We start from the raw sequence: 27,548 nt of genomic DNA, 5'->3' as shown, positions 1-27,548 counted from the left end.
TTGTCACTCTGTGAGGTGACCCAGAAGGAAGCGAGTGCCCCTCTCAGCCCTCAGACTTGCCTCAGCATCCTTTGGTGAATATTCCCATGTGTGTGAGAAAGGCCCAAATTGGGACTAGGTGTTGTTGCCCCATCCCAAGCCCTCACACCACCAAACCACCCACCCACCTGATCTTTCTAACCCTCCAATCTAATCAAGGTGCTCTGGTCATACTCCTCCTTCGGTCCCGTCCCATAGGATGAAGCCCAGGTGGGATTACAAGGCCCCTCAGATCTGGTCCAGTCAACCTCTCCAGCCTGATCTCCTACTCCCCCTGCCTGCATCCCTCTTCCAGCATCCTTCCTCCAGCCATATCAGGGTGCTCATGGTTCCCACCTCCAGGCCTCTGCCCAGGCTGTAGCCTCTGCCTGAAGGCCTTCTCCTTCCTTTCTGCCGGGCAGAATCCTACTCTTCATCTCAGGTCCAGCAGCAAATGTCATCATCTCTCAACCTTCTCGATTACTATTCCCTCCTTGGTGCTCCCCCATAGCACTTTGTCCATGACTCTGTTGTACTCATTCACTGGTCAGTCCACTGTTAACTGAGCCACAAATCTGAGCCAGGCCTGCACTGGGGCACAGAGTGATGAAGTTCCTGCTGATCCCGGGATAGCTCCTGGCCCACGGGAGAGGCAGACACTGCAGACAGTGACAGCACAGAGGAAAGGACTGAACTCTGCACAGCCTCCCACAATTCACTGCACCATAGCCTGGCTGTATTGCTGCAACCACTGACTTGGGGACACTATCTCTGGGTTGGGGCTCCTCAAAGGCAAGGACTATGTCTGATTACCTTCTGTGTCCCAATGAGAGCTGGGCCCAGGAAGGTGCACAGGAAAAATGTGCGGAAGTAGATGAACCTGGGATCTGAACGTTTCAAAGGGGCCTTGGTCTTGATCCAAAGTCTTGCCATTTCAGTAGCTTACTTTCATAACACAGTGGTGACACACTTCTACATTCTGTGGTTTCATTTGCTCCTCAAATATGGGATAAGAACCATCACCTCCATTTCATGATGCAGAAACTAAAACCTGGGCTGGGAAGATGACTTGCCGAAGGACACACTGCAAGTCAATGGGACAGGAAAGGCCAGAATGCAGGCCTCCTGCCTCCCAGCCCAAGCTCTGCCCCTTAGATCATACTATGAGGGGAGTGGGTGGGCCATGAGTTCTAGCCCCATGAGTTCTCCTCCACAGGAGACCCTTCTGGAGCAGGCACAAGCCACACACTGACTTGGGGTCCTTCCAGGCCAGTAGGAGTCTTGCTTCCAAGGGGACCCAAAACACCTCTGGAGAGAGGACTGAAGAATTCACGGCACCTTCAGCATCCACCTTGTTGCACTGCTCTTTCCCCAGAAATACATCACACCTGTCCCAACCTCCCAGCCTTTGCACATACCAGACCCCTATGTCCCCCGCAAACCTGGAAGCCACTAGCTTTACCTCAGTTTCCTAAAAGGCACCAAGCCCTTTTCAGCATCAGAGCCTCACCACATGCTGGTCTCTCTATCTGGAATGCTTTTCCTTCTACTCTTAGCCAACTCATGCCTCTGGGCTCCATGACTTTTTCTCAAGGTTTACTCCTATGGCCTTGAGTGGGTTGAACAAATGGCAGTGTTTCTAGGTCCCATCAGTGGCAGTTGTCACATGCTGCCCTGGAACTGTGACTTCTGACAAGAAGAGATGGTAAAGACCTCAACGGCAGAGACTCCCTCTCCTCTTACGCCGGTGAGCCCACACCCAGCTTGCTCAAGCTGTCCCCAAGGAATCCGTCTCTTCACTCACATGCTTTTTGCCCACACACCTCCCTTTACCCTCCACATCCAATAATTCATTCCACCACATTCCAGTCGATCTCACCTCCTCTTGCACTTTTCTCCAGACCAGGCCTTCTTTCCATCCTTCCACCACCATCCGAGCTCAGGGATCATTCTCTCTCACCTGGGTCCCTCCCGCAGGCTCCTCACTGCCCTCTAGCCTCTAGCCTCTCCCCACACTATGGCTGGAGGATTCTTAAAAACATAGGTGACTACTGTCATTTCCCTGCTCAAAGCTATCCCCCCTAATGTCTCAAGAGTGGCAGTCAAGAACCTTCCTAAGATCTAGCCCCAGCCTCATTTCCCACAGCTGCCTGGGCTCCAGCCACTGCAGGTGCCCTAACCCTGCCCCAAACATGCTGCCTTTTCTAAGACTTTATGCCTTACCCCTACACCCTCCGTCGTTTACAAAACTACTCATCAAAGGGCAATGAAAATAATTTTGGAACACTTTTTATGTGCCTGGCACTATACTAGGCTATTTTTTCACTTTACCTCATTTAGTTCTCAAAGCACGTCACAAAATAAGTGTTATTGTTCCCATTGTACAGATATGGAAACTGAGGTTCAAGAAAGGGAGGGCCAGAACTGGGCTCCGGGTCTGTCTGATTCCAGCTCTGCTGTGCACTAATCTCTCTGGGAAGTGCACCCAGCCCCCGGCCCGCAGCCCAAGGAAAGGATCTCTCTCCTCTTGGTCTATAGCCAGAGGTTTCTCTCTTGCCCTAGCATTGCTGCCAGCATCCGTATGGCTGCCTCTCACTAACGTGAGCACCCCCAGGGCAGGGCCGAGACTGACTGGTTTGGGTTCCCAGCACTCAGCAGTGTATAGATTCTCTGTGAAGTTTCTACAGAAACAGATGGAAAAGGAGAGGCAGCGTGAGGGCTTCAGGAGCCCACCCCTACCTAACTAAGCCCGATACAACCACCAATCAGAGGCGGGACCTCAGCATCTGTAGCCAAGGCGAGGCCTTGCCCAAAGGAAAACACAAACCCACGCCCGGCCCCGCCTGTCCTGCCCATGCCGGGGCTCCCGGCCCAAGTTCCTGCTGGCGGGCTGCACCAACCGCCGCGGGGGTGCGGCGAGGGGCGGGCGGTGGGAGCGGCAGGAATAACCAGGCAGCCCTTGCAAGGAGGACTCCGCTTCGCGGGCCGCGCACCCGCGCCGAGCAGGGCCTCTGAGCAGCCCTCCCGCGCCAAGCCGAGCCCGGCGCTCCCCCATCCCAACGGAGCTGGTGCGGCAGAGGTTGGAACGGCCGACCCCGCCCCTGCCGCGTCGGCCCCGCCCCCTTATGAGGTTACAAAGTGCCGCGCTCCGAGCCACGGGCGCAGTGGCCGTGGCCGTGGCCGTGGCCAAGGCTCCAATTTCGGCCGCCGTTCGGGCCCGTCTGGCCGCCCACCCCCAGCTCCCCGGGCCGTAGCCGCCCCCGCGCTCCCGTGCTCGGCGCGAAGCCCTGGCCCAGGCGGCCGGGGCACGGGCCAGGAGCGCGGGGTCAGGCGGCTTCACGTGGAGCGCCGACTGCACCGGCTTCGCCATGAAGACCCTCATAGCCGCCTACTCCGGGGTCCTGCGAGGTGAGCATCGGGCCCAGCTGACCGGAGAGAGAGCTTTGACTGAGGAGCCATGCTGTCCCGTGAGAGCTCTCGGAGCTGGGCTAAGGGTCTGGGACATGAGCTGTTACAGCCCAGGGTCTGCAGGGCCTTGCGGGCTTTCTCCTGGGGCAGTGCAGCTGCAAGAAGGTTTTCAGGAAAGGATGTGATGAAAGGCTCTAAGGCAGGCAGGAGTGTGTTGATAAGGTGGGGGCACGTTGCTGGAGGACAGGCCGCCATGGGGGCCGAGGTCCCAACCCCCTTCTCTTCTTTTTGGGACGGCTTGCCGCCCTCTCCCCCATCATCGCTCCCATTTTTCCCTCCAACTCACCTGGGTCTGAGATGAGGTTAGAATAATGGTTACCGGGTCTGATCCAGGCAACCTGGCATGGTAGTCATGTGGGCGCATTCTCCCCTCTGGCACTCATCGATTTTGGGGACCTCTGTTACATCACTTCTCTTCCTCCAGCCTGTGAGATGGGGTGATAGCTGAGAACTCCTCTCCAACCCCCAGCATTGCTCCTGGCCCCTGGCAGTTCCCTCCCTCTCTCCTCACCTGGTGGATCAAGCTGTGAGGCACTGGATGGGGCAGAGTGGCAACGGTTTTGCAATCCCCTGAAGCAGCCACCAGAAAAGGAACATGCCTGGCTGGTACAGGCGTGCCCACACTGTCTCCTTCCTCACACCCATTCTTCAGCCCAAGCTTGGGAGCCCACTCAGCAGCAACTGTGAGCGTGGCACACTTAGAAGGTGGGGCAGAGGACCCTGGGTGCCCTCCAGTGTGGCCCGGGCCCCTGTTCCACCGGTGTGCAACGGAGGCCCTCCGTGAATCAGGGGCAGAGTGGAGATCAAACTCCAGAGCTTTTCCCACTCAAGGAAGAGCATCCCTTCCATGTCCCCCACCTCTCACCTGTCCTTGGAGAAACTGAGATGGGAGGAGGCATGACCCACCCAAGGTTTTCTTAACAGGTGCCTTGGCCAGGGGATTAAATACAAATCCAGGAGGGCCTGGGATATTCTCACAGCTGTCCTGGTCTATGTGTCTGTCTTGCTTGAATCCTCCCTCCCTCCACCTAAGTCTTTATTCTGCTTGCTGAACCTCTTCCTACTTAGGATTTTTCTTCAGTAACTAACAGTAGCCTACTCGACCCATCTTCATTATAAAAATAAAACATATGAATTATTAGAATTTTGAAAAATATAGAAAAACAGGAAGAAAATTTTAAACTGCTGGTTAATTGACTATCCAAAGATAGCTTCCTAATAGCATTTTAGTATATTTCTTTATAGTTTTATTTGTACACATTATTTAGATAAAGTTCAAAGCGTGATGTAGATATAGTTCTGAATCCTGTTTTCTCCCTCTTAATGTTAAATCATGAGTATTTCCTTCTGGTACTCCAAATCACTTATAATATTCTAGTGGCTGCTAGGTAAGCACCCTGGAGCTAGCTGTATCACAGGTTAACCATGTCTGGGGCATTGGCGTTGTTCCCCGTGTGACTCTTGGTGTGATTATCTGCCCCTCTTGGTCTGGGTGCTGCTCGTTGCCCTTGTAGAGGTACCAAGCTGCTGTCACCATCTTCGGGACAAGCAGCCTGAGCTGCCCCAGACACCCAGCCCTACAGCCTCTGACAGCCCCTTCTCTCACTTAAAAGAGCTTGTCTGTTCACTGTGCCGTTTAATGCCCATAACAGGGGAAGGAAGGGACCTAGCCATGTTCATGCTTTTAAAAATGCTTTTGGGGCCTCCCTGGTGGCGCAGTGGTTGAGAGTCCGCCTGCCGATGCAGGGGACACGGGTTCGTGCCCCGATCCCGGAGGATCCCACATGCCGCGGAGCGGCTGGGCCCGCGAGCCATGGCCGCGGAGCCTGTGTGTCCGGAGCCTGTGCTCCGCAACGGGAGAGGCCACAGCAGTGAGAGGCCCGCGTACAGCAAAAAAAAAAAAAAAATTCTTAAAAATGCTTTTGTCTCCAGAGAATGGGATAGGGATGCTCTCTGTGGTGGTCCTTCCTGGAGATCCCCTTCCCTCACCTCTGCTGTCCACAGGCTGTGAGCTCTATCTTCCAGGAGCAGGCAACCCTGACTTCCTCATTTTTGACCTAGGATTTGTAATTCAGGAGGACTTCCAGTGAATGATTTTGACCAAGTCACTTACTATCCTATCAGGAGCATTTCTCCATGTTGTTATCAGGTCTTGAAAACATTAAAAAAAGAAAAAAACTGGCTGCAAACAATTCCATCATGGGATGTAGCAAGGGCTGGTATGAAATGCAAAACAGTTACTTTAGGTGTCTGGGCTCCGCTTTGGTGAAAGACTTGGGTGGGGAAGGGAGAGAGCTGAAGGAAATCTTGTGTTATCTGGCATCTCCATTAGACCTGCTTTCTACATCCTTGGTCTTTGAAGACACTCCCCAGTGGCCTGGTTTGCCTCTGCCAGTGAGGTCCCATTCTTGGGAGGTGGTGAACGCCTTGTTGGTGGTGGTATTCAAGGAGAGACCATGGCTTCTGTGAAGGGAAGACCTGTGATGGTGAGATTGAAATAGATACCTTGGTGTCTGGTTTCCTGACCAAAAGCAAAGACCAGCTCTGGGTGCATGGGTAGGTGGGTGTGTGCTGGAAGTGTCGGGGAGACAGGCGTCCCTGTTGGTATCTTCTAATATCTAAAGGATTTACCTGTGCCAGGGGTGGAGAATGCAGAGTTAGTCATATTCGCATCCCTGCCTTTGCCCCTGGATGTGAGACTCTTCAGGTCAAAGCCCTCTGATGCCTGCCTCTATCCCCGGGGTTCACCACAGGACCCAGCATGAAATGGTGGCAGCCCCAGTAAAACCCTGAGCTGATTTGCTCTGTGAGGCTCCAAAAAGCAAGGCCAGGAACAGGGGTGGCATCATGGGGGGCAGATTTGATGTAATGGAGGAATCCTTTCTGATAGCTGTTGAGGATTGCAACAGGTTTGGTGTGGGTGGGGATGGAGCTCTCCATCACTGGAAGTGTGCAAGCAGGAACTTGGTAGGAGATGAAACTAAGAGGCTGGATTGTTGGAGGCTAACTCTGGAACTAAGGATTGACAGTCACCTAACCCAGTCCTAAGTCATAGGATGAGAACATCATTCTCATGTTCCTCCCTCCCCCAATTCTTTATAGCTTTCTTTCCTTGCATACACCACTTTCCCAAATGCACAAATGCCACTTTGGGGCTATCTGTGCTACTGAGGGCTCTTCTGGGCTGGGAAAGGAGAGCCAAGAGTAATATTTTATTAGCAGGCTAGGTGATTCACTAGCCAGTGTGGAAATCCTACCCCACCCCCATCCTCCCACCCCTGATTTCAGCAACAAGTATTTGAGTCATAAAATCAAAGCTCTCTGGGAGCGCTGCATCTGGCACAGCTCTCACATTACAGATGGGATACTGAGGGGCCCAGAGAGAAGGAACTGGACCAGGGTTATCAATGCCAGGATTAGAATCCAGATCCATCTCCCAGTCGTTGGCCACCTTAAACCAAGAGAGAAGTGTGGTGAAGCCGTGAAGGGCTGAGTGCAGGGCTCTGGCCACTGTACGTGTTCGTTTCTTGAATGAGTGTAGGTCGCTCCCAGACCATGATGGGAGTGGCAGATCACCCCTTCCCAAGCTTTTTCAGGAAGCTCCCCCAACTTGCCTTGATGAGTACATGCACCACGAGCCCCAGAGTTTTGAGGCCAGGGGAACAGCCGATTGCCCCTCATCGTACTCCAAACCTTCCAAACTCCTCCTTGCGGCCATGGAGCCCCCTGTGAGCAGTCCTCACGGCCTCACGACCTCGTCTCCTATCATGTCGTGCTCTAGAACTGCCAGGGGTCTTCCTGTTCCCCCAGCATTCCCACCAGTTCAGTCCTACCTCAGGGCCTTTGCATGTGCTGCCCTCTGCCCAGGTCACTGCATGGCTGGCTTCCAACCATTCAGTCTCCTCTCAGAGGCCTTCTCTGACCACACCACCTGGAGAGCCGCCCCATCTTGTTTTATTTTTTATAGCCCCTCTCATTACCTAAATTCTCACGTGTACTTATCTGTCTAGGTGATTGTCTCCCCCAGAAGAGTGTCAGCCCTTTGGGAACTGGGACCCTGTCTGTCTTTCTCAGTGTTTGTCCCAGCATTTAGCACAGTGCCTGGTGTATAGTAGGTGCTCAGTAAATATTTGTTGAGTAAATGAATCATTAATGGGACCTCAGCCCTCCTGAGCACTGCTCCTTCCTCTTGGCAGGAAGCCCTGCTTTTTGCTTCGGTGTGATTTCTCAATTCTTCCTCAGGCCTCCTCTGTGCCCACCCGTGCTGGGTGCTGGGCCTGCAGCTGTTCCCTGTTCTGGAGACACCAAAGTCTCATGAGGAGCCGGTTCCAGGGCTGAGTGCCGAGGGTGAGGGGCTCACCACAGTTCCCCCCATTACTTCCAGGGCTTAGAAGCCAGAGAGCCAGGATTCCAGCCCTGGCTTCACTTCTGCTCTGGGTATCTCACTCCCCCTGAATGGAAAATAGGATCAGAAAATCTCAAACTCTCAAGGATGTGAGGGTTTAGGTTAATATGAATGGAAAGCGCTTTGTAAACTAACTTGTGACTCGCCTGTTAGTCCTTGTCATTCATTTTGTGTGACACGTGCAACAGCCTCCAACACTATGGAGAGTGGCAGACTCCGCTCTGGGACATCCAGGAAGGCTTCTCACAGTGGGGACTCGGGTGTGGGCCCTTCACTTTATTGATGGAGCACCTCTGTGTGTCAGACTCTGTGCTGCACACAGGTCAATCCATGGTCCCTGCCTTTGAGGAAGTGAGACTAGGGGGCTGACAGTGCACAGAGATCCACATAGTGGAAGGGGAAGGAAGCATGGGTGGAGGCCTGGAGGTGAGGGTTAGGCAGCTAAATCATCCTGGGGTCAGGGAAGGCTTCCCGGAAGAGGCAACAGTCAATCCGAATATTGAAAGATGAACGGGTGTTACCAAGACAGGCAAGAACCTTCAGGTACAGGGACCAGCATAAATAGAGACATGAGATTTGGGTGGGAGGGAAAGTCTGACTGCAGGGTCTCTGGGCTACCAACCTGAGCTGAGGTCCTGGTGTGCTGAGAGACAAGGGAGATAGAGGTTGCTGTATCTAGGACTGGGGTGGCTCGCCTATGCCCTTTGCAGGGGTTGGGGGTGGAGATTTGAGAGCTGCTGGGAGAGGCACCTGGTGCTCTCAGAGTTTCTTGGCCTCTACCACTTCTGGAGCCTCCTGGGTGTGGAGTTGCTGCTGGCGGTTTTGAGGGTTTGGGACTAGGAGTCTCAGTATCCTCATCTATAAAACGGGCAAATGCATGATGAGAATATCTGCCCAGGTTATGGTGCAGACCCAAGGAAGCTGAACACACAAACCCTTTGGGCAAATCGACAGAAGCAGGAAATGTGAATTCATTTCACTATTAGAGCAGATTTAGTGGCCAGGAGACTCACTCTGCATCTGCTTCCCGTGTGACCTTGGGCAAGACCCTGCCCTCTTGGGGCCTCAGCCTCCTTGTCTGTACAGTAAGGAGGGCTGCATAAGGCAGCCCCCTTGGGTTCATTCCAGCTTTGCTGCAGAAGTGTGATTCCGATCATGCCCCTGATGGCTGTGGGATCCTGGGGGTCAACCTGCTACTCATTCTTGTCCTCAACTTGTCCTTGTGAAGATGGGCTCATGTCCTGTTTGGGGCCCAGGTAAGTGCCCCAGAAGAACCTAGCTCCCCACGCCTGCCCATGTATTGTGATAAGGGCCTATTCCGAGGACTCCTTGGTGGTGACGTACCCTCAAGCTGGTGGTGTTGCCGTGGCAACCCCTCCCACTTCTGTAGCTATTTTGTAATGTGTCAGAAGATGGGGGCAGAGAAAGCAGGCCATTGGGGTCCTCAGCAGTCACCTCCAGGGTCCTCCAGGGACACCTTTGGGTCAGATGTCCCAGTGGGCCCTGTTTTAAGGACACCTAATTTGCTTTAAGGTTATGTACTTAAAGAACAGGGGAGATTATTAGTCTTTCAGGGAGATTATTAGTCTTTCGGGGAAAGAAATCACCAGTGGATTGGGACCAGGTGAATGGCTGGCTCTTGCCTCGGGGCCCTTAGACACCATCTGAAGCTGGTGGAGGGAATGGAAGGGGTGGGCAGCAATTTTCTCCGCTTTCAGGATGGAGCCCAGGACTCCTCAGCCTGGCATTTCCAGTCCTCCATGGCTCACTCCCCCTGCACATTCTCAACTAGCTTCACCCATTCACACGGTTGCTATGCTTCAACCTGGTTGAACTATTTGCACTTAATCCCTCAAAGTTGTGTGCTCTCTCCCTTCCACGCCTTTTCCAGTGCCATTTGTGGGACTCCAGTACCTAGGGTCCTGACCCTGCATCTCCCTCCTGTCAGCCTGGCAAACTTACTCATCTCACCTGACCCATCCATGACAGCATCCTCCAGGCCAGTTGGGTACCTCCCGTGGATTCCCCAGCCCTGGCTTACCCTCTGTGCCTCGTTGTTCACAGCCCTGTCTCCCCAGCCATAGCTGAGGTGGACAGCCCTGGGGCGGAGCTCCTCCTCCCACAAGAGCCCAAGAAGCAGAGGCAAGGCGGGGTCTAGCAGCTCCCACCCTAGAGCAGCGCCTAGCCTAGCCTGTAAAGGATACTCAGAAAGTACTCGCTGAATGAATGTTAATGTTTGGCCTCCACCCTTCTCTCCCTCCTTCTGGAACCTTCCATTGTTGCCCCTGCCTTTAACCGCGACCCCTCCAGCTAGAGGAGACCTTTCCCTCCTGATTCCCCAGAAAGTTCCCGTTTGACCCTCTGCCATGGCACAGGTCCATCATCTCTGTTCTCGTCCAGGCCCTGTTTATTCATCGCAGGCCCCTCGAGCATCCAGTTGGCAAACATTGACCAAGCATCTGCTCTGTGCCTGACCCCATGCTGGGCACAGGGACCCAGATGAGCAAATGCACACTCTCTCCCAGCATGAGAAAGGCTGAGTGCAGGGTGAGGGGGTCACATGGGGTGGGGGAGGAGGGCTTCCCCGAGGAAGAATCGGCCAGGAAGGATGAGGCCCATCTCTGACGGACCAGCGTTCAGGGCCTGGTAGGTACCCAGTAAGTGTGAGCTCAGTGACTGAGCAGATTGGGCCCGGAGGTGACAGGACTGTATTTGGAGGGACGGCAGGCAGGGCCAAGAGTGTAGGGAGACTTCCTAGAGGGAAGAAGGGTCTGGCTGAGCATGTGGTAAGGCAGAGAATGGGCACAGCTGCATGTGCAGGGCTAGTTGGAGCCCAACCCAAGGCTGGGCCTCTGAGATCAACAGGCATGACCCTGCAGAGCCGTGACTGTCCCCCATCATCACACGTGTGGACTCCTGCTGAAGGGTGCTTGGCGGGGAGGGGACCCAGAAGAGAGCTTGCCTCTGGCCTTGAAGATGTGGCACTTCTTTGGCACTTGGACTAGCTTCCTGGACCTCAAAGGGTCTGCCAGGAGTCAGAATGTCCATCTCTCTGCCTCTGTGCAGACTTGTTCCCAGCCCTCTGGAGTAGCTTGGGGCGACTTCCTCACTGTCCACTTGGCAGCTGCTGGACCAGGGCAGAGCTTAGGTCGGGCTGGGCCCAGGTGTGGCATCCTTGGGGCTGCAGACGTGAGCAGGATGACTTCCCCACTCAGGAGCCTCTGGCGGCTGTCCACATCTCTGTGACCTCACTGGCATCTTTCTAGCTCTCTAACAGAGGTGCCAGACGCTGTTTGTCCCTTTGCCATAAGTTGTTTGAATTCCTCCCAACAATTCTGGATCATAACAAAGGAGGATGCTGAGTCTTAGACAGAGGAAGTGATTTTCAGGGTCTCACACTAAATAACAGTCAGAGCCAGGGTTTGAATCCTAAGTCTACTGACGCCAGTGCCTCTGCTCCAAGGCAAGGCAGGGGTTGTGAAACCCATTAGACGGGAGAGGAAACCCAGGCTTGCTTCGTAATTACCCCACATTCACCCAGGTCTTTACTTTTTATGATGCTCCTGCCTATACATTATCTCATTTAATTCCTCTAAGAATCTGGCAAGGTAGGTATTAGCCCCACTGTACAGACAAGGAAACTGAGGCTCACCAAGCCTCAGACTCACCAAGGCTGCACTTGCTGTGAGTTGGAGGTCAGGTTCTCCTGATGCCCGTCCGCCTGTCCTCTGCACCTTCTCCAGGCTGGTGAGCCCCTTCCCAGGATGCCAGTAGCTAAGGAGGGTAGAGGAGGCAGTGTGGGCCACCCAGAGGCCCGACCGAAGAATGTCATGTGTGCTCCAGTGTCCCCATGGAGGGAAGCCAGCCTTGCTCCATGCCTCCTCTCCACAGGTGAGGATCCTCTTGTCTATCCCTCTAGCTTATTTTTCTTCATAGCTCTCGTCACTGCCTGAGGTTACATCCTACATGTATGTGTCGGTCTTTTATCTCTCCCTCAGCAGAATTTAAGCCCCCTAACAGGTGAGACTTGACCTGCTGCCTTCACTGCTATTTCCCTGGTGGCTGGTACAGTGCTGGGCACCTCATAAGTGCTCCATGCTTATCCCTGTCCCCACCCACCTCCTCCAGGAGCCTACTTTGGGCTGCTTGAGCCCTTTCCATCTTTCCTATTCTCAGCATCTGTTTTGGGTAAATGTGAAACCCCGTTCCTGGGTCATTGAACATTCTGGGTTTGGGCCTGCCTCTCTGTAACTCCGTCTGAGTCTCTATTCCGGCAGTTGCCCCCAACCCCGAGTGCCCACTTTCCTCCTCTTCGCCTCCCAGATCTTGTCTTCCAGGCCCTGCTGAGGCCTCGCCACCTCCTTGGAGCCTCCCGGGCCAACGCGCCCACTCGGCTTCCTCTCCTCGAAACACACAACCTCATGACCACACACATCTTGAAAAACTTTGTGTTTGCTCATCAATTCCCCTCCCACTCTGGTCAGTGGTAAAAGCAATGACGAGCGCTAATCACCTAACAGGTGTCAGTCACCTAACAGATGCCAAATGGACGTACATGCATTTTTAATTTTTATTTATTTTTTTTACCTTCCCAACCACCCTGACAGGTAGGGGTTCTTACCTTCACTTTACAGATGAGAAACTAAAGCTGAGAGAGGCTAAGTGACCTGCCCCAGGTCACAGAGTTATGCAGGGCCAGGGCTGGCCCAGGGCCCTTTCTCAGATTACGGGGACTGGGGCTCAGACGCTGCCGCCTCAAGCCTGTGCGAGAAGAAGCCCTGGTTGCATCAATCCTGGGTGCAGCCTGGTCACTTTACTATCAGATGTTGGGCAAAGAGGCGTTACACGCCCATCCCCACCCGCCATGAAACTTGGGACATGGTTGGGACAGAGAGGCAGCCCTCCCTTCACCAGGGGTGTGTTCCTGAAGTCTGGGTGTAGACTGGCTTGTGTAGTGGGGACCAGCCCTCAAGAGCCTGGCATCATGGAAATGGTGAGGGACTCAGAACTCAAATGCCTGCTGAGAGTCCTGGCTCCTCTATACCCTGACCTCAAACAAGTGGTTTAACATCTTTTGGCCTCACCTTGCCTCAGTTTCCATCTCTGTAAAATGGGACTGCCCATCCCTGCCTGTCTACCTTCCCAGAGAGTGCTGTGGGCCAGGGAAGCTCCGTATAGACATGGGGGCAGGGGGTTCCTTTCTGGGGGTAAGAGAGCTGCTCTGGGCCTCTCTGGCAGCTCCACTCCCTCTGCCCTCCCCAAGTCCAGGAGCAAAGGAGCTGTATAAAATAAATGGTGAAATCAGTGGTACCCTGGAGCAGCTGTTTGGATTGGTTACTGACAGTTTCTCTTCATAGAATGAGTCAAGTTACTCTGTGGCCCGTCTCGTCTTCCTTCATGAAAATAAGACATCTGTAGGAAGTGGGTTCTGTTCTTATCGTGGGGTGAGGGAAACTCATGCTCAGAGAGGGCGAGAGAGGCTCACTCCCCCACCCCATCTCTGGGGTCCTCAGTGATAGGGCTGGGGGCCTTCCCGTCAGGCAGCTCAGTGTAACTCGGGCATCCAGGCCTTCAGCTGCCTCTGGGACTTACGCATTTGTTGATTCATGCAGTAAACCTCTATGAGCTCCTTCTCTCGCTGGCCTGGCTGGGCTCTGGGCACATGGATGAATCAGGTACCAGCCCTGGAACCCAGGAGACGCTGGCCAAGGAGGATGACCAAGGAAATAGACACTGGCTGCAGTGGGACCGGCGCTGAGAGGGTGCGCAGAGAGTGCAGTGTGCTGGCGGAGGCTGGGGGAGGGGTGACGAGAGAGCAGATTGGAGCTGAGAGTTGGCCAGGCTGTGGCTCCTTGCTGGTCACACCCAGGACTTGAGGACAGTCAGGCTGGGTATGAAGGTAATGGCAGTGGTGACATCTGATTGCAGCACTGGCATCTATACCAGCTTCTGCAGGGCCTCTCCCAGCCAAAACTGGGGCAGAGGAGATGCTGAGAGCTGAGTGGTGAGGTCTGGCAATGACCTGGGGGTGCCCAGCTGAAGCCCCACTTGCCATCTGCCGAGCAGCTGTACCAGGGCTCTTTCAGGTTGGTGAGCCTCTAGGTGGTATCCTCAGGAGGATGGACACCAGAGTCCAAGCAGTCAAAGAGATCACAAAATTCATCCTCCCCACCACCATTTTATATATGGGGAAAGCAAAGCCCAGAGAGGTGAAGTGACTTGGCCGAGGTGACACAGGAGTTGGTGGTACCACTGGGACTGGAACCCCAAGGCCCACTGCCATTTAACTTACTGTGCAAGATGCCTGCTCCTCGCCTGCCACTCTAGAGGAAAATAGGTCATGCATTTACTCCTGTCGCCTCCCAGCCTTCCCCCACTTTCTTTTGGGGAGAAGAGAGAAGGAACGTGGGGAGACCTGCAGCACCGGGACAGAACGCAGGCCTAGAAGTTGGCCTGAATTGAGTCCAACTTTGCCACCCTCTGGCCAAGTGACCTTGGCTGTGTCACTTCCCTGAGGCTTTATCACCATCAAAATGGCAGTGATGATGCCAAACTCACAGGACTGGTGAGGAACCAGAGTGCCTATGGAAGTGCGTTGGAGGCCCTGAAGCTGCATGGGCCGTGCGGGCCGCCTACCTGTCACCCAGCCCTACAGAGAGAGAGCCAGGTGTTGGGGAGGAGGGCCTGAGTATCAGCCAGAGCAGAGACCTGCTTGTCTTCTTGCTCAGCAAACCTTGCTGAGTGTTGACTCTGGGCCAGACTCTGAGAGGCCACTGGGAACCAAGCCATGGATCAGACCCAGGCCCTTGGGCAGCTCCCAGTGTGATGGGAGAGTGGACTTGTAATCAGCAGTCGGTACCAGGTGAGGGGCTGTGGGAACCTGGAAGGAGGACTCCATTCCTCTCTTATTTCTCTGTTCTGCTGGCCCCTCCCGACTTCATCTACTGACAGGTTCTCTCCAAGATGGGTGGGGGCTGGTGAGATGGCCCTAGAGGACCACGCTTGCATGGGCCTTAGACCTGATAATCCCAGAGAAGGAAAGGTGACCTCTCTCCAAAGGCTCGCCTGTTTGGGTTTTGAAGGACGAGCTGCCTTATCTCATTGTCGGGGGTCATCAGGTGGGCAAGGCAAGGAGCGACTTTCTAGGCAGGGGAGCAATGACTGGATATTTCTTGATCCACAGGGGGCTTCCACTGGGCCTGTGGTTCAGCATCCTGGACAGGCCAGCTCCCAGGGCTGGGCTCTGTGGTCAGCCATGTCGGGATGGTCTGGCCAGGAGGCAGCCGAGTGGGCCCAGGCCTGAGGGACACAGAGTGGCAGCACCCTCCCGGCCTCCCCCTCCAGGCAGCCCCCTCACTGTGCCACCCACAGGAACACCTGCCACTCCTCAGTGGACTTTGCATTTCCTAGTTGGTTGCAGCGCGGGCTGTGGGCGGTAGTTGGGCCAAGGCAGGAGGACAGACTGGGGAGTGTGGGAAAAGCCTAGCTCTGGCCAAGCTGCCCTGGGATTTGTGGGAGCCCTTCAGGCCTTCTTCTTCTGTGTGCATAATAGGGTGACGGTTGAATAAGACAGTCTACATTTCCTGCACCCTGACTTTATCTAATTGTGAGAGACCTGTAATAGCAGACAGATTTGGATTAGGAAACAAGGAAGAATTTTTCAGTTGTTTCAGTGGGGGATATGTCACCAATATGGACTTACTATGTGTACCCCACCTCCAGAGCAGGAGAGCGCTTTGTAGTGAGTGCAACCAGTTGGTTGGTCCTGACCCAAAGGCAGGGGCTAGACAGTGAGCCCTTTCTCTGAGCACTCCTCAAACATTCCTCAAGCAATCTTCGGGGTCCTGTTTGCAGTAGGAAGTGGTCAGATGAGACAATGTCTGATGCCTTTCCTTCCATCACCTTTTTTCCCTGCCCAGTAGAAGGTGGAGGCCCCCAGCTCCTCCTCCCTGCATCCTTCCCCCACCCCAAGCTTACCCTACCTAAGACTTTGGACTGAGTGTCCTATTAAAATGCAGATTTTGGTTCAGTAGATCCAGGCTGGGGCCCTGCATTTCTAAACAGCTCCAAGACCAGACTCGGAGTAGGAAGGTGCTGGAGAACCTTCTATCCTCTCTGCAGCCAAGGCACCCAGCCTGCCCCAGACCCAGGGCAGGGACTCGCCTACCATGGCCCCTGCTTCCCTTCATCCCGCACATTCCCAGTGGCTAGGGAATGACTTGGCAGGCCGGCCCTTGGATTGGGGTTCAGGCCTATTCTTGACCTCACTTCCTTCCCACCTGTACTCACCCAGTACACTCTCCCCACTTCTGAGCACAGGCCACCCTTGGACCTGCTGTACCCTGAGCAGGGGACAGGGATCCTGGGTTCTGGCCCTGGCTAGGTAACCCTAGACAAGTCAGTGCTCCTGTCCTCAGCCTCCCCAAATGTTCAGTTGGGCTGTACCAGATGACCCCAGAGGACCCTCGGGCTCCAGGATGGGGTGTTGGAAAAGTGTGAAGGTAGAAATGGCTGTGATGGTAGGATATTTACGTAGAGGGCGAAGGAGCAGTTATGTGCTAACCCCCTGGCATGCCTGTGTAGCCCAGCCTATTCATTTGCTTTGGTGAATTCACATACTACCACCTCCGCCCCAGGTGTCCTGTGGAGCGGTAGATGCTACTGAGCACCCAGTATGTGCCATGCCCTGGGGATATGGCTGTGCGCCCTCGAGGTCTTGCCTGAAGTCGCATAGTGAGTGGAACCACGGTTGGTGCTGGAATCCGACCCTTCTGCCATGCCAAGCCCCCTCCTTCTGCTCCATTAGACCAGGTGAAGGGGACAGGACTGATGTGTCTGCCTTGAGGCCTGGTGTTATTTACATGCTTCCCGAAAGTCAAAGTAATTGTTAACTTTCAGCAGATGAGGGTTGTGTCCCTTTCTAATCTCTGCTGTAACCTTGTTGAAATACAGATTTTGAAGAAGCACAAGGGCTTGAATGTAAGCCCTTATACCGCTCGCCCTCCCACTTCCGCAGTAGGCCAGGGTGAAAGGTCACGAGATCTTCAAGGACAAGATTGTGACTCAGCGGGGGGCCTGGCAGAGTGGGTCATGTGAAGGAATGTTTGACCAGCACACGGTAGGTAGGCACTCAGTGAAGATGTGCTGAGCAAAGGGCGTGCAGTTGGGGCTCAGCACATGTGGAGGTTTGAAGGAGGGCACTCCTTTGGTCCAGCTGCTGGAAGGAATGGGGTATGTCAGGAGCCTCGCCCGTGCTCTTCCCCAGCGCTGCCTCTCCTGCAATCACCAGGCTTTCCGGTCCCTCTACCCATCAGCCGCTGGAGTCCAGGACGTCATCCTGGGGCCATGGCCACAGAGCCACGTCATCCTGGGGCCACGGCCACAGAGCCAATTAACTGGGCACATCTTGTCCTAACTTATAGGCTTGGCACTTGCTTGGTAGCAAACAGAATTGCAGCCCTCAGTGTCCCAAAGCTCACTGGCCACTGGAAGCAGAGGTTCCTGGCTGGCTCCTCTCCGGGCCCCAAGCTTTGGGCACTGAGGTGAAGCTCAAAGTGTGAATCCCTGTGAAGGTGGTATCGGTGGCGTTGGCGGTGGGGCAGGAGGGCTCAGCTCACTGGGAAAGGGTATTAGTCCTGGAGATACTGGGGTGGGGCGTGGGTCAAGGATTGGGGGTGCGCAAAGTACACTTGGAGGAAAAAAACATTGCAGGTTGGATGTTGGCCCTCTGTCCTTGGCCTCACAGACACAGAGAGCAAAGATTAAATATTTGTACTAGATCCAGATAAAGGATAAAGACAGGAGTTTGATTGGGGTGAAGGGGAGGGAAGAAAACTGGCAACTATGGCAAGCCTCCCCCTAGCCTCTTTGGATACCCTATTCTCCAAAATGACCCTTTGAGGGGGGACATCATTCCCATTGGGTATATATAGAAACTGGGGCTCAGGGAAGCGAAGCATGTGAACAGCCCAGAATTATCAATACAAAACTGTTGTGTGGCAGGGCTGGGATGTGAGTCCAGATCTGTTTGATGTGTTGGCCCGTGCTCCTCTCATGTCTAGGAAGGTGTCTGTGGGAGATAGCTTGATGATGGGGACGCTGAGGCTGGAGGGAAGGGTGGACAGGCTGACATCTCTCTTCTGTCGCAGGCACTGGCTCCAGCATCCTCTCCGCCCTCCAGGACCTCTTCTCCATCACTTGGCTCAATAGGTCCAAGGTGGAAAAGCAGCTACAGGTCATCTCGGTACTCCAGTGGGTCCTGTCTTTCCTCGTGCTGGGTAAGCCGGGGCTTAGAGGGTGAGGGCAGGCAGGGGCCACCTCCCCAACAGATGTTGGAGAGGTGAGGGGTAAAAGCACCCTCCCACCTACCACCTTTTGGGTCCCCTATCAAGTACTCTACCCCAGGCATGCATGAGGACTCACCAGGATTCACTGGGAGGTGGTGATATGCTTCCCATTTTATAGATAGAAAGCCCAAGTCTCAGAGAAGGTAAGTAACTTGTCCAAAGTCACACAGATTTGGGTCCAGGTCTATAGGACCCCCAAAGCGTGTGCTGTTCCCACATGCTGCCCTGCCTCCCAGCAGACATTTTCGCACAGGTATGTTGCTTTGCCTTAGGGTGGTGTGGTCCTGGGATTGAGTCCTGACTCCACCACAAGCAAGCTCTATGACTTTACACAGGTTCCTTGAACTCCCTGAAAGTCAGTTTCCTCATTTTGAATGTGAGGGAAACACTGTCTCACATGTCGCACGGGGCCAGGGCGTGGTGGGCCCCCAGTGTAGGGAGCTGCTGTTGGGAAGCGCCCTCAGAGCCCCCTCCTAGGCCTCATCTACCCTCTGCTGAGCACAGTCCCCAGCTGCTTCCTGCAGCCCATTCAAGGCTTCTCCTTCTCTCTCTCAACACCTCCCACGTCAGTGCTTCGGTTGCTTCTCCTGCAGGTCCAGGTGGGTGCCCCCGTCCCCTGGGTTGCCATCCAGACCGGGGTCAGGGTACTGTACGTTGTCCAGGAGGAGGAAAGGGCCCCTGGCCTGGACCAGGCCCTGCTCTCCCAGCAGCCTCTCCTCTTCCCCAGGCCCCAGCGTCCTCAGCATAATAAGTGACTTCCCCAGCACCTCAGGGCAGACAAACCTGCTGCTGAGCATTGTAGAGTACATTCCAGAGCCTGTGAGTGAGTCTCTCGGGGCGGCCCACTCTTCAGGGTCGTTCAGGCCAATGGGGATCATCAGGAATTACCGTGTCAGTGCTGAGCCGCGTCCTCCCAGTAGGCATGGGGGCCTCTGAGACCACATTTCCGGGGCAGAGGCTGCCCCTCTCTCCCTTGGCAGGGCAGAGGGATGGGACAGGGGTTGCTATTTATAGAGCCCCCTCAGTGGACCAGGCCCGTGATGTGTCTGTCTTTCCTTGACTTCCCACTTCACAGGTGAGGAAATAGGGACTCACAGAAGTTCCGTGACTCTCCTAGATGGTGAAGCTCATTCAGAGGCAGAGTTAAGGATTAATCAGAAGCCCAGAGCACTCACCAGGGAGTCCGGAATTAGTGGACCTGGTCTGAAATAGCCAGTCTTCACCTTGAGGCCCAAGAGCGGGCTTTAGGGGGTTCCGTGAACCCCTAAAATTAGGAGCAAAATTATATGTGAAAGTATGTTCACATTTTTCTGGGGTGAAGGACAATCACTGTCCTCAGATTTTTTCAGAGGCATATGGGCCTCAACAAGATAAAGAAACACTGGTCTAGGGAACAGAGCAAATTAAACTGGCTCCCTGAGGGCTCCAACCTCCAACTTGGCCTGCTTGGCCAATTTTTAGAATCCCGGAGTAGAGAGCACCGTGTAACCCCTCCATTTTCAGATAAGAAGCAGGGATCCAGTGAGGGAAGAGCCTAGCCCAGAATGACATGAGAAGGAAGTAATGGGACCAGAACAAGACCCCATGGACTCCAGCCTCCAAGCCCCTGCCTAGTCTGCTGTACCACCTCCCTTAGTCCGCATTTGCACCCAGAAGCCACCACTATCCCACTGTCTTAGTGAGTCAGAGCTTGGCTGATGGGGAGCTGAGCAGCTGGTAGAACCCCAACCAATACAGCACGCGGCAGGGACTGGCCCCAAGCTGTAGGTTAATAATCGATTGAGCCTAACCACAGCCCAGAGACCGGCCCAGCATCTTCCCGAGCCCTTGTGTAGGTGGGAGCCAAGCCTGCTTGGATGAGCAGGTGTGCTGAGCTGCTGCTAATTATTGTCCTGAGCAGCCCTGGCCACTCGCTCCCGCTGCCACCCAAATCTACTGGCAGGCACTCGCCTGGAGTTGCAAAGGCTGCTGTGGCCCCATGGGCCTCCCTCTCGAACAAAGTGACTCTCCTCCATTTTTGTGCCACGGATCCCTCTGGTATTCTGGTAAAGACTATAAACCTTATTCAGAGTTTTTAAATGTGTACTACAAAGTACACTGGATTTCAAAGGAAATCAATGGTATTAAAATATAAATACGTACACATTAAGACATCGAATTCCACATATAGTGACACATTCTTTTTTGTTATTACGTTGAATAAAAAGGTCTAGTAGCAGGCATAATCATTACTATAATTCTTTTTTTTTTTTTTTTTGCCTGCATTGGGTCTTTGTTGCTGCGCACAGGCTTTCTCCAGTTGCGGCGAGCAGGGGCTACTCTTCATTGCGGTGTGCGGGCTTCTCATGGTGGTGGCTTGTCTTTGTTGTGGAGCATGGGCTCTAGGCATGCGGGCTTCAGTAGTTGCGGCACACGGGCTCAGTAGTTGTGGCTCACGGGCTCTAGAGCGCGGGCTCTAGAGCGCAGGCTCAGTAGTTGTGGCGCACGGGCTTAGTTGCTCCGCGGCACGTGGGATCTTCCTGGACCAGGGACCGAACCTGTGTCCGCTGCATTGGCAGGCGGATTCTTTTTTTTTTTTTTTTTTTTTTTGCTGTACGCGGGCCTCTCACTGTTGTGGCTTCTCCCGTTGCAGAGCACAGGCTCCGGACGCGCAGGCTCAGTGGCCATGGCTCACGGGCCTAGCCGCTCCGTGGCATGTGGGATCTTCCCGGACCGGGGCACGAACCCGTGTCCCCTGCATCAGCAGGCGGACTCTCAACCACTGTGCCACCAGGGAAGCCCAGGCAGGCGGATTCTTAACCACTGTGCCACCAGGGAAATCCCACTATAATTCTTTTTTTTTTAATAAATTTATTTATTTATTTTTGGCTGCGTTGGGTCTTCGTTTCTGTGCGAGGGCTTTCTCCAGTTGCGGCGAGCGGGGGCCACTCTTCATCGCTGTGCGCGGGCCTCTCACTGTCGTGGCCTCTCCTGTTGCGGAGCACAGGCTCCGGACGCGCAGGCTCAGTAGTTGTGGCTCACGGGCTTAGTTGCTCCGCAGCATGTGGGATCTTCCCAGACCAGGGCTCAAACCCGTGTCCCCTGCATTGGCAGGCAGATTCCCAACCACTGCGCCACCAGGGAAGCCCCCACTATAATTCTTTAGTGATGAGAATAAATGATTTTTCAAGATATCCCCAACTGCCATAAATGTGATACGGAAACACTTTTGGTTTCTATTGGCGTCACTGCCTACAGGGGCTGCTGCTAAGACTACTGTGGTCTGGTACATTCATAAATGAAGGAAACATTACATTTCTATAAGAGATGGGTGAAAATTAAGATGTTGGTTTTTTTCCCCATCCAAGTCCATGGATCTCCAGGTTGGACACTTATCTTTGTGTTAAGTCCTCTTCACACACTATCTCATGTCGTCCTCCCAATACCCTGTTGGAAATCGAGGCTCAGGGATGGGCTGTGGCCAGTGAGCGGCAGGGCCCCGGCTTCATGGAGAGCATGTCCATGTTCTTCCTGGGCTCCACTGCTGCGTCCCTGCAGTGAGCAGCCATAGGCTGCCCGCTAACGGGCCTTGGGGAGCAGAGTTTTGAATCATCAGCTTGACCATGATGTGTGGGGTGGGGTGATTGTAAAGGTGGGTCCTGAACCATCCGCATGTGGAGCCAGAAGTTGTTTGCATCTCCTGGCCCCAGGGGTTTGGTTCCTGCTGCAGCCGCATGATCTACAGGGATAGATCAAGGAGCCCACTGTTCAGAGGACTGGGATTAGACTCTGAGAAAGGCAGGTTGTTTGGTGGGTGTAATTCATTTTTGCTCAATAAACCTTTCCTGTGTTGGTTGCTAGGGCTGGAGAAGTTCATCTGACCTGGTTCCAGCTCCCAAGGAGCTCAGGGGCTGAAGGACCGTCTGCTGGAAGGAGTCTAATGGGGGACGCAGATAACGATGAGACAGATGATAGGGGCTGTGGACACACAGGGGTGAGAGGGAGCGGGGCCCCCCAGCTGAGAAAGTCCAGAACTAGAATGCAGTCTCTGGACTCTCCATCTGTTCTCTTTCCTCCTCCCAGGCTGCCTTAGCACCAGAGTGAGGACAGTGGGTAGGGACTCCCACCTTCCCAGAGAGCCCAGGCATCTGGGCAGTGCAGCCTGGGGCTCTGTCCCCTCTGATCCCGCTACCCCTCAGCCAGAGTTAGGCGTTTGATGGCAGCTAGGTTTCCAGGCTGCTCAGACCCTAGCCTGAACCTCATGGCCCTGCCCAGGCCCACCTGGAGCATCCATCTAGCCGCTGAAGGCGCTTGGATACCTGTGGAGTCTATGGGGCTTGTGACCCCTTTTCTAGGCCTAAGAATGGGGACCAGAGACAAACTGCTCAACAATGTGAGTGACTTTGTAAGTGGTCTTAACTTAGTCATAGCCATTCACCAAGCTGCCTCAAGTACTTCACAGTTTGCCTTTAACAGGGTTTTACAGGCTGCAAATGCTTCCCTGGAGACTCACCTTCCCCATCTGTGACGTCACACTCCTAAGCTGGTCCTGAAAAACTGGACACCTGGCCACTCTATGTTCACTGCCTCTCCCAAGACAGTTGTACCACTTTTAGCTACCTTGGGGAGAGGCTAGCTCAGAGGCTTAGAATAGGACCACGTTGTGGATGACAAGGGACCACCATTTTCCTGCCCTTAGCTTCATGGAGTGTCTGTGTCCGGCCCTCCCCTCTCCCTCGGGAAACCAGAGGAGGCTGAGCACGTTGGGAAGAAGAGAGCATGGAATCCAAAGCCAGGCAGCCCTAGAGCACCCGTGACTGGTGCAGCGCCCACCAGAGGGTGTGCCTACAACCAGGGCTGGCTTCCCTTCCTACGCAGTGGAGGGGATGCTGGACGGAGGCCATGCCTCTCCCAAGCATGAGTACCTGTTGCCCCTGGTCCTGTGCTAAGTGACAGGGGGCAAAGAAGATGTGACCCCGCTAGTGTGGAGAATTCAGAGGTGAGAGGTCTGTGGGGGAGGATAGTATGATACTGGAGAACAGTTCCTGAGGTGAGGTCTGAGCTTAGCCTTGAAGGCTCAGTAAAAAATTGGAAGGATAGAAGCTCTGATGAGGGCTTTCTGGCCAGGTTATTCAACCTTATGGCCGGCAGGCCCAGAATAAAGGGACCACTGGAAGCTGGCCCCAGGGAGTCTTCAAGTGTCCTGCTGGGGGTTTTGAGAGAGGGACTGATGGGCTCTGGGCTTTGGCCTAGGACTGCCTGGTGCTTGGTTATATTGGAAGGGGGCCAGCCCTCCTCCTGGGGAAGGAATCCCACTCTCCCAGGTCCCTCCAGGGGCAGTCTAGGGCTTCTAATTTTTAGTGAATCTCTAAGGCCTGGTGCAGATTTTGGACTTAATAGTCAGACTTGAGTTTGAATCCTGGCTCAGCCTCATTCCTGCTGGGTGACCTTGGGCAAGTTACCTCCCCCTAGAGCCTCAGTGTTCTCCTCTCTAAAATGGGGTAAAAGTCACGCTGCCCCACACTTGAGACAGTGACTCAGCCCAAGTCCTGAGACACAGAGGCACTTGGCAGGTCCCTCCCCTCATCCACAGTCACTATGCTGGACACTCGGGTGGGGAGAACATGCCAGGAGGGGCAGAAAGAACAGCTCTAAGGACAGCTTCACAAGACATCCACCACCTCTGGCACTGCTGCCCAGAGGACATGGAGCCCACGTGCCCCTCGAGGCTGGGACAGCCCATCAGAGCCTAGGAGATGAGGCTTGTGTCCCCGTGAGCCGGCTCCTCCCCTGCCCCCCTGCCCCGCCCCCTGCCGTGGCTGTGGGCCCCCTCTGCCCAGGGCCCCAGCTGTGCCTAGCTTAGTGCCATGGTAAGCACTCAGTCACTTGGTGACCCCATGCCCAGAGGGGACTGAAGCCCACCCGGGGAGGACAGGCCTGACCGGGAGCCTTCTGCCTCCCCCAGGAGTGACCTGCAGCGTCATCCTCATGTACACGTTCTGCACCGACTGCTGGCTCATTGCTGTGCTCTACTTCACCTGGCTGGTGTTTGACTGGAACACTCCCAAGAAAGGTAAGAGCACGAGTCCCCCCGCCCCACCCCCTCGCCCTCGGGACACTCCCTACTGCACCTCGCCATGGGTGCTGCCCCTTTTTTACTTAGCACCTACTATGTGAATAGCGTTGGGCTAAGCCAGGCTGTGGTTCTGGATAGGGGGGAGGGGGGAGGTTAATAGTGGCTCTAATGTCACATAGTGGTCCTCACGGAGTTCACACTCAATCCAGGGTTTGCAAAACATGAGGGAATGAACTTGGAAAGGGGCCCAGGGGGAGGGAGGAGGATGCTGCATAGGGCGCCGGTCACCTAGCTCAGGGGTTCACACTGACTCTGCCTGCACATCTCTCTCTCCCACTCCTACTCCTTCCCAACACTGTATTTTGTTCCCTGGAAGGTGGCAGGAGGTCACAGTGGGTCCGAAACTGGGCTGTGTGGCGCTACTTTCGAGACTACTTTCCCATCCAGGTAAAGACTTGTGGGTGTTATCTTGGGAGGGTGGGAATGGATGGGAAATCTGACTTCAAGGCTTAACCTACCCATGCACAGTGACCGCATGTGCTGGGATGAAGCATGTGACGTCTCCCACTATGAGCATCTGTTGATACTCTACCCCACTTTATGCAGGATTTGAGGCAATTTAGGATACGTATAATGCTATACCAGGTAAAAAGAAAAATCAGGACTTCGGGGAAAGTATGTAAGTATTTCACCCATAAGCGTCAACAGAGTTGCAGTGGTTGAGCTTCATGGTCACCTATGAGCTTCCTGGCAGCCAAAGCAAAAAGGGAAACATGCTAGTTATTGGTCCTCATTTTGGGAAAGGAAGAAGTTTGTTTATTCCTTGGGGAAACAAGAGTTGTTCTAGCATTTGGATCTAAAAGGTGTTTCAGATACTGAGATCCTGGGTGATGTAAGGAGCAGGTATAATAGCAGATATTATGGCCATTGCTTGTCTGCCTTTCAGTGAATATTAAAGTCATAACTTAAAATGGAAGTGATTGGGAATTCCCTGGTGGTCCAGTGGTTAGGACTCAGCACTTTCACTGCTGTGGCCTGGGTTCAATCCCTGGTCAGGAACTAAGATCCCACAAGCCACAAGGCGCAGCCAAAAAAAAAAAAAAAAAAAAAAAGGAAGTGATTTATCAGGAGCAATACTACTAAGGTAGTCCAAGTTCATCTGGGCTGAACCAAGGATAGCAAAAGGTGTGAGGGGCTTTCTTTCCTTCTGAAGCTCTTACAGAAATATCACTTCCCTCAGTCAGTCATGGGTAGGTCACTGGGGGTCCTGGCCATGGGAATTAGGGCCCAGAAAATTTGGTGGGCGCTGGAGAGTGAGACCCTAATTGCAGAAGTGCTTGGGGAGGGCTTCTGGAGGCACTGCTGCTGGAACTCCGTCCTGAAGCTAAGTAGCACTGAAGGGGCAGGGAAAACAATGAGAGCACCTGAGTTTGAGAAGAAGCCTGGGATGTGGCAGATGGTGAGGAGGTGGAGTGGAGAGGGAGGATCTCCATTTATTGGGAGGCTTCTAGGAGCCAGCACTTTCCCCCAAGGAGTCTGTCCTTTAATCCTCACAGTACCCTGTAAGGCAGGTATTAATTTTATCCCGCTTTTACAGAAGAGGAAACTGAAGGTCAGAGAGTAGCACAGCAGAATGAGTCTAATAGGGGGTTGAGCCAAGATTCCAGTTGCTGTCTTGCCTCAAAGTCTGGGTTCTTCCCACCACAGCATGCTGCGTCCCTATGCAGCAGAGCTGTAGGAAATAAGCTTGACGAATCCTCAGGCTTCCCTCAGGCTTGGAGGATGGAGGCAGGAAAAGCAGTGCAGTCAGACCCTGGGTGAAGCCAGGGTCCAGTCTCCCCATATGAAGCTGGTTTAGACCAAGTTGATCTCTGGGTTTCCTTCCTCCTGCACCACTGGCTGCTCTGGGTCCCCCACACTGGTCTTCTGGGCACCTGCCTTCTCTGGGGCCAAACTCAAGGTGCTGACAAGATAAAAAGTGGCTTGGTCTGGCTTTCAGTTAACATTCTATCAGACCCCTCTGCTGGTGGTCTGCAAGCTAGGTTGGCAGGACAGAGGCATCTGGGCCCTGGTGCATGCTGGTGACACTGGCGGATTGTGGGTAACTCTGGCAGAATCCTGAAGGTTTTCCCTGCAGGGGAAAGACCTGCCTAGCCAGCTCACTCAGCACCCCAGCCCCGGCACACCCTAGCTGCTGAGGTAACAGCAGAAATCGGTGGGGTTTGAAAGTGGAGGGAGCATGTTTGCATGTGGAAGTGTGCATGACGCAGGGTGGTGTATGTTTGCTGTTGTGAGTCAGCAACTGAGACATCCTGGCATGCTGCCTGGGGGAGGTGGCCAGGTAACCCTACATTTCTCCACTGCACTCACAGGACCAGCTCCCTCTGCCCATTCCAGCCTGAGCCCAGTTTTCCCAGGACCTTTGGGGTCAGGATTCCTGCTCCTCCCTTTCCCTGACCCCATCTCTCTGGCTGCAAGGAATCCAAGACTGTTGTTGCTGGGAGGATGTTGCATCATAGGACCCAACCCTCTCATTTTGGAGGTGAGGAAACTGAGTCCCAAAGAGGGGCAAGGACTGGTCCCAATTGCACAGCGATTCCATGCCAAGGCTAGTACTAGAATCCAGGCCCCAGTTTCTTTCCCACTGGATCCCTACTGCCTGTTTCTCTGCGAAAGATCCAATCCCAGACTTCCCCACTGGATTGAGCCCCATTCCGTGGGTCTTCCTCCCTCTGCTTTGCTGTTGGAGACCTGGGTTGAGGTCCTGCCCTGTCACTCTATTCACTGGCCAGCACTGTTGCTCCCCGTGTACTGCTGGGCCCCCGCAGGGCACGGGGACACAGAAGAGTCAGCCCTGGTCCCTGCCCTTGGCTGGGCTCACCCTCTAATGGATCTTGCTAGATTCTGTCACTTTCTGCCCATGGGACCGTGGGCATGCTTTCTCAAGCTCACTGAGCCTCATTACCCTCATCTGTAAAATGGAGCTGCTCATATGATAAAAAGTGGTAAATTATGGTTGGATGTGAGGGATTATGTACTCTTTCTCTCTGCTAGGGCCCTTACGTTGGGGGCCAGGCCCCAGAGTGGCCTGCCCCTCAGGAAACCTCTTCAAGGCCAATAGCTCCCCCCATCCAGAACAGGATGACCTGATGACCGCTGGTCAGTGCTGGGACAGGCAGGTACCCTTCCCCACTGATCTCTGCCCTTCCCGAAGAACCAAAACAAAGCCCCGTGTCCCTTATCTCACCTCTGTTCC

The 27,548-nt window shown here is 54.1% G+C and overlaps 1 protein-coding gene across 1 annotated transcript in view; it reads left to right on the top strand.

Annotated features, from left to right (window-relative positions):
- Positions 1-2,872: 2,872 nt before the first annotated feature.
- The window catches only part of UVRAG (UV radiation resistance associated), a 361,815-nt gene continuing 337,139 nt past the window's right edge, over positions 2,873-27,548 (top strand). Inside the window, 4 exon segments of the mRNA XM_060104362.1 lie at positions 2,873-2,975; positions 2,978-3,019; positions 3,022-3,426; positions 18,040-18,168. Of these exon segments, the coding sequence (XP_059960345.1) occupies positions 2,873-2,975; positions 2,978-3,019; positions 3,022-3,426; positions 18,040-18,168 (679 nt within the window).

The sequence above is a fragment of the Mesoplodon densirostris genome, chromosome 7 (assembly GCF_025265405.1).
Source record: "Mesoplodon densirostris isolate mMesDen1 chromosome 7, mMesDen1 primary haplotype, whole genome shotgun sequence".
NCBI lineage: Eukaryota > Metazoa > Chordata > Mammalia > Artiodactyla > Ziphiidae > Mesoplodon > Mesoplodon densirostris.
Note: the sequence above shows the minus strand (reverse complement) of the source record. Positions and strands in the feature narration are given on the sequence as shown.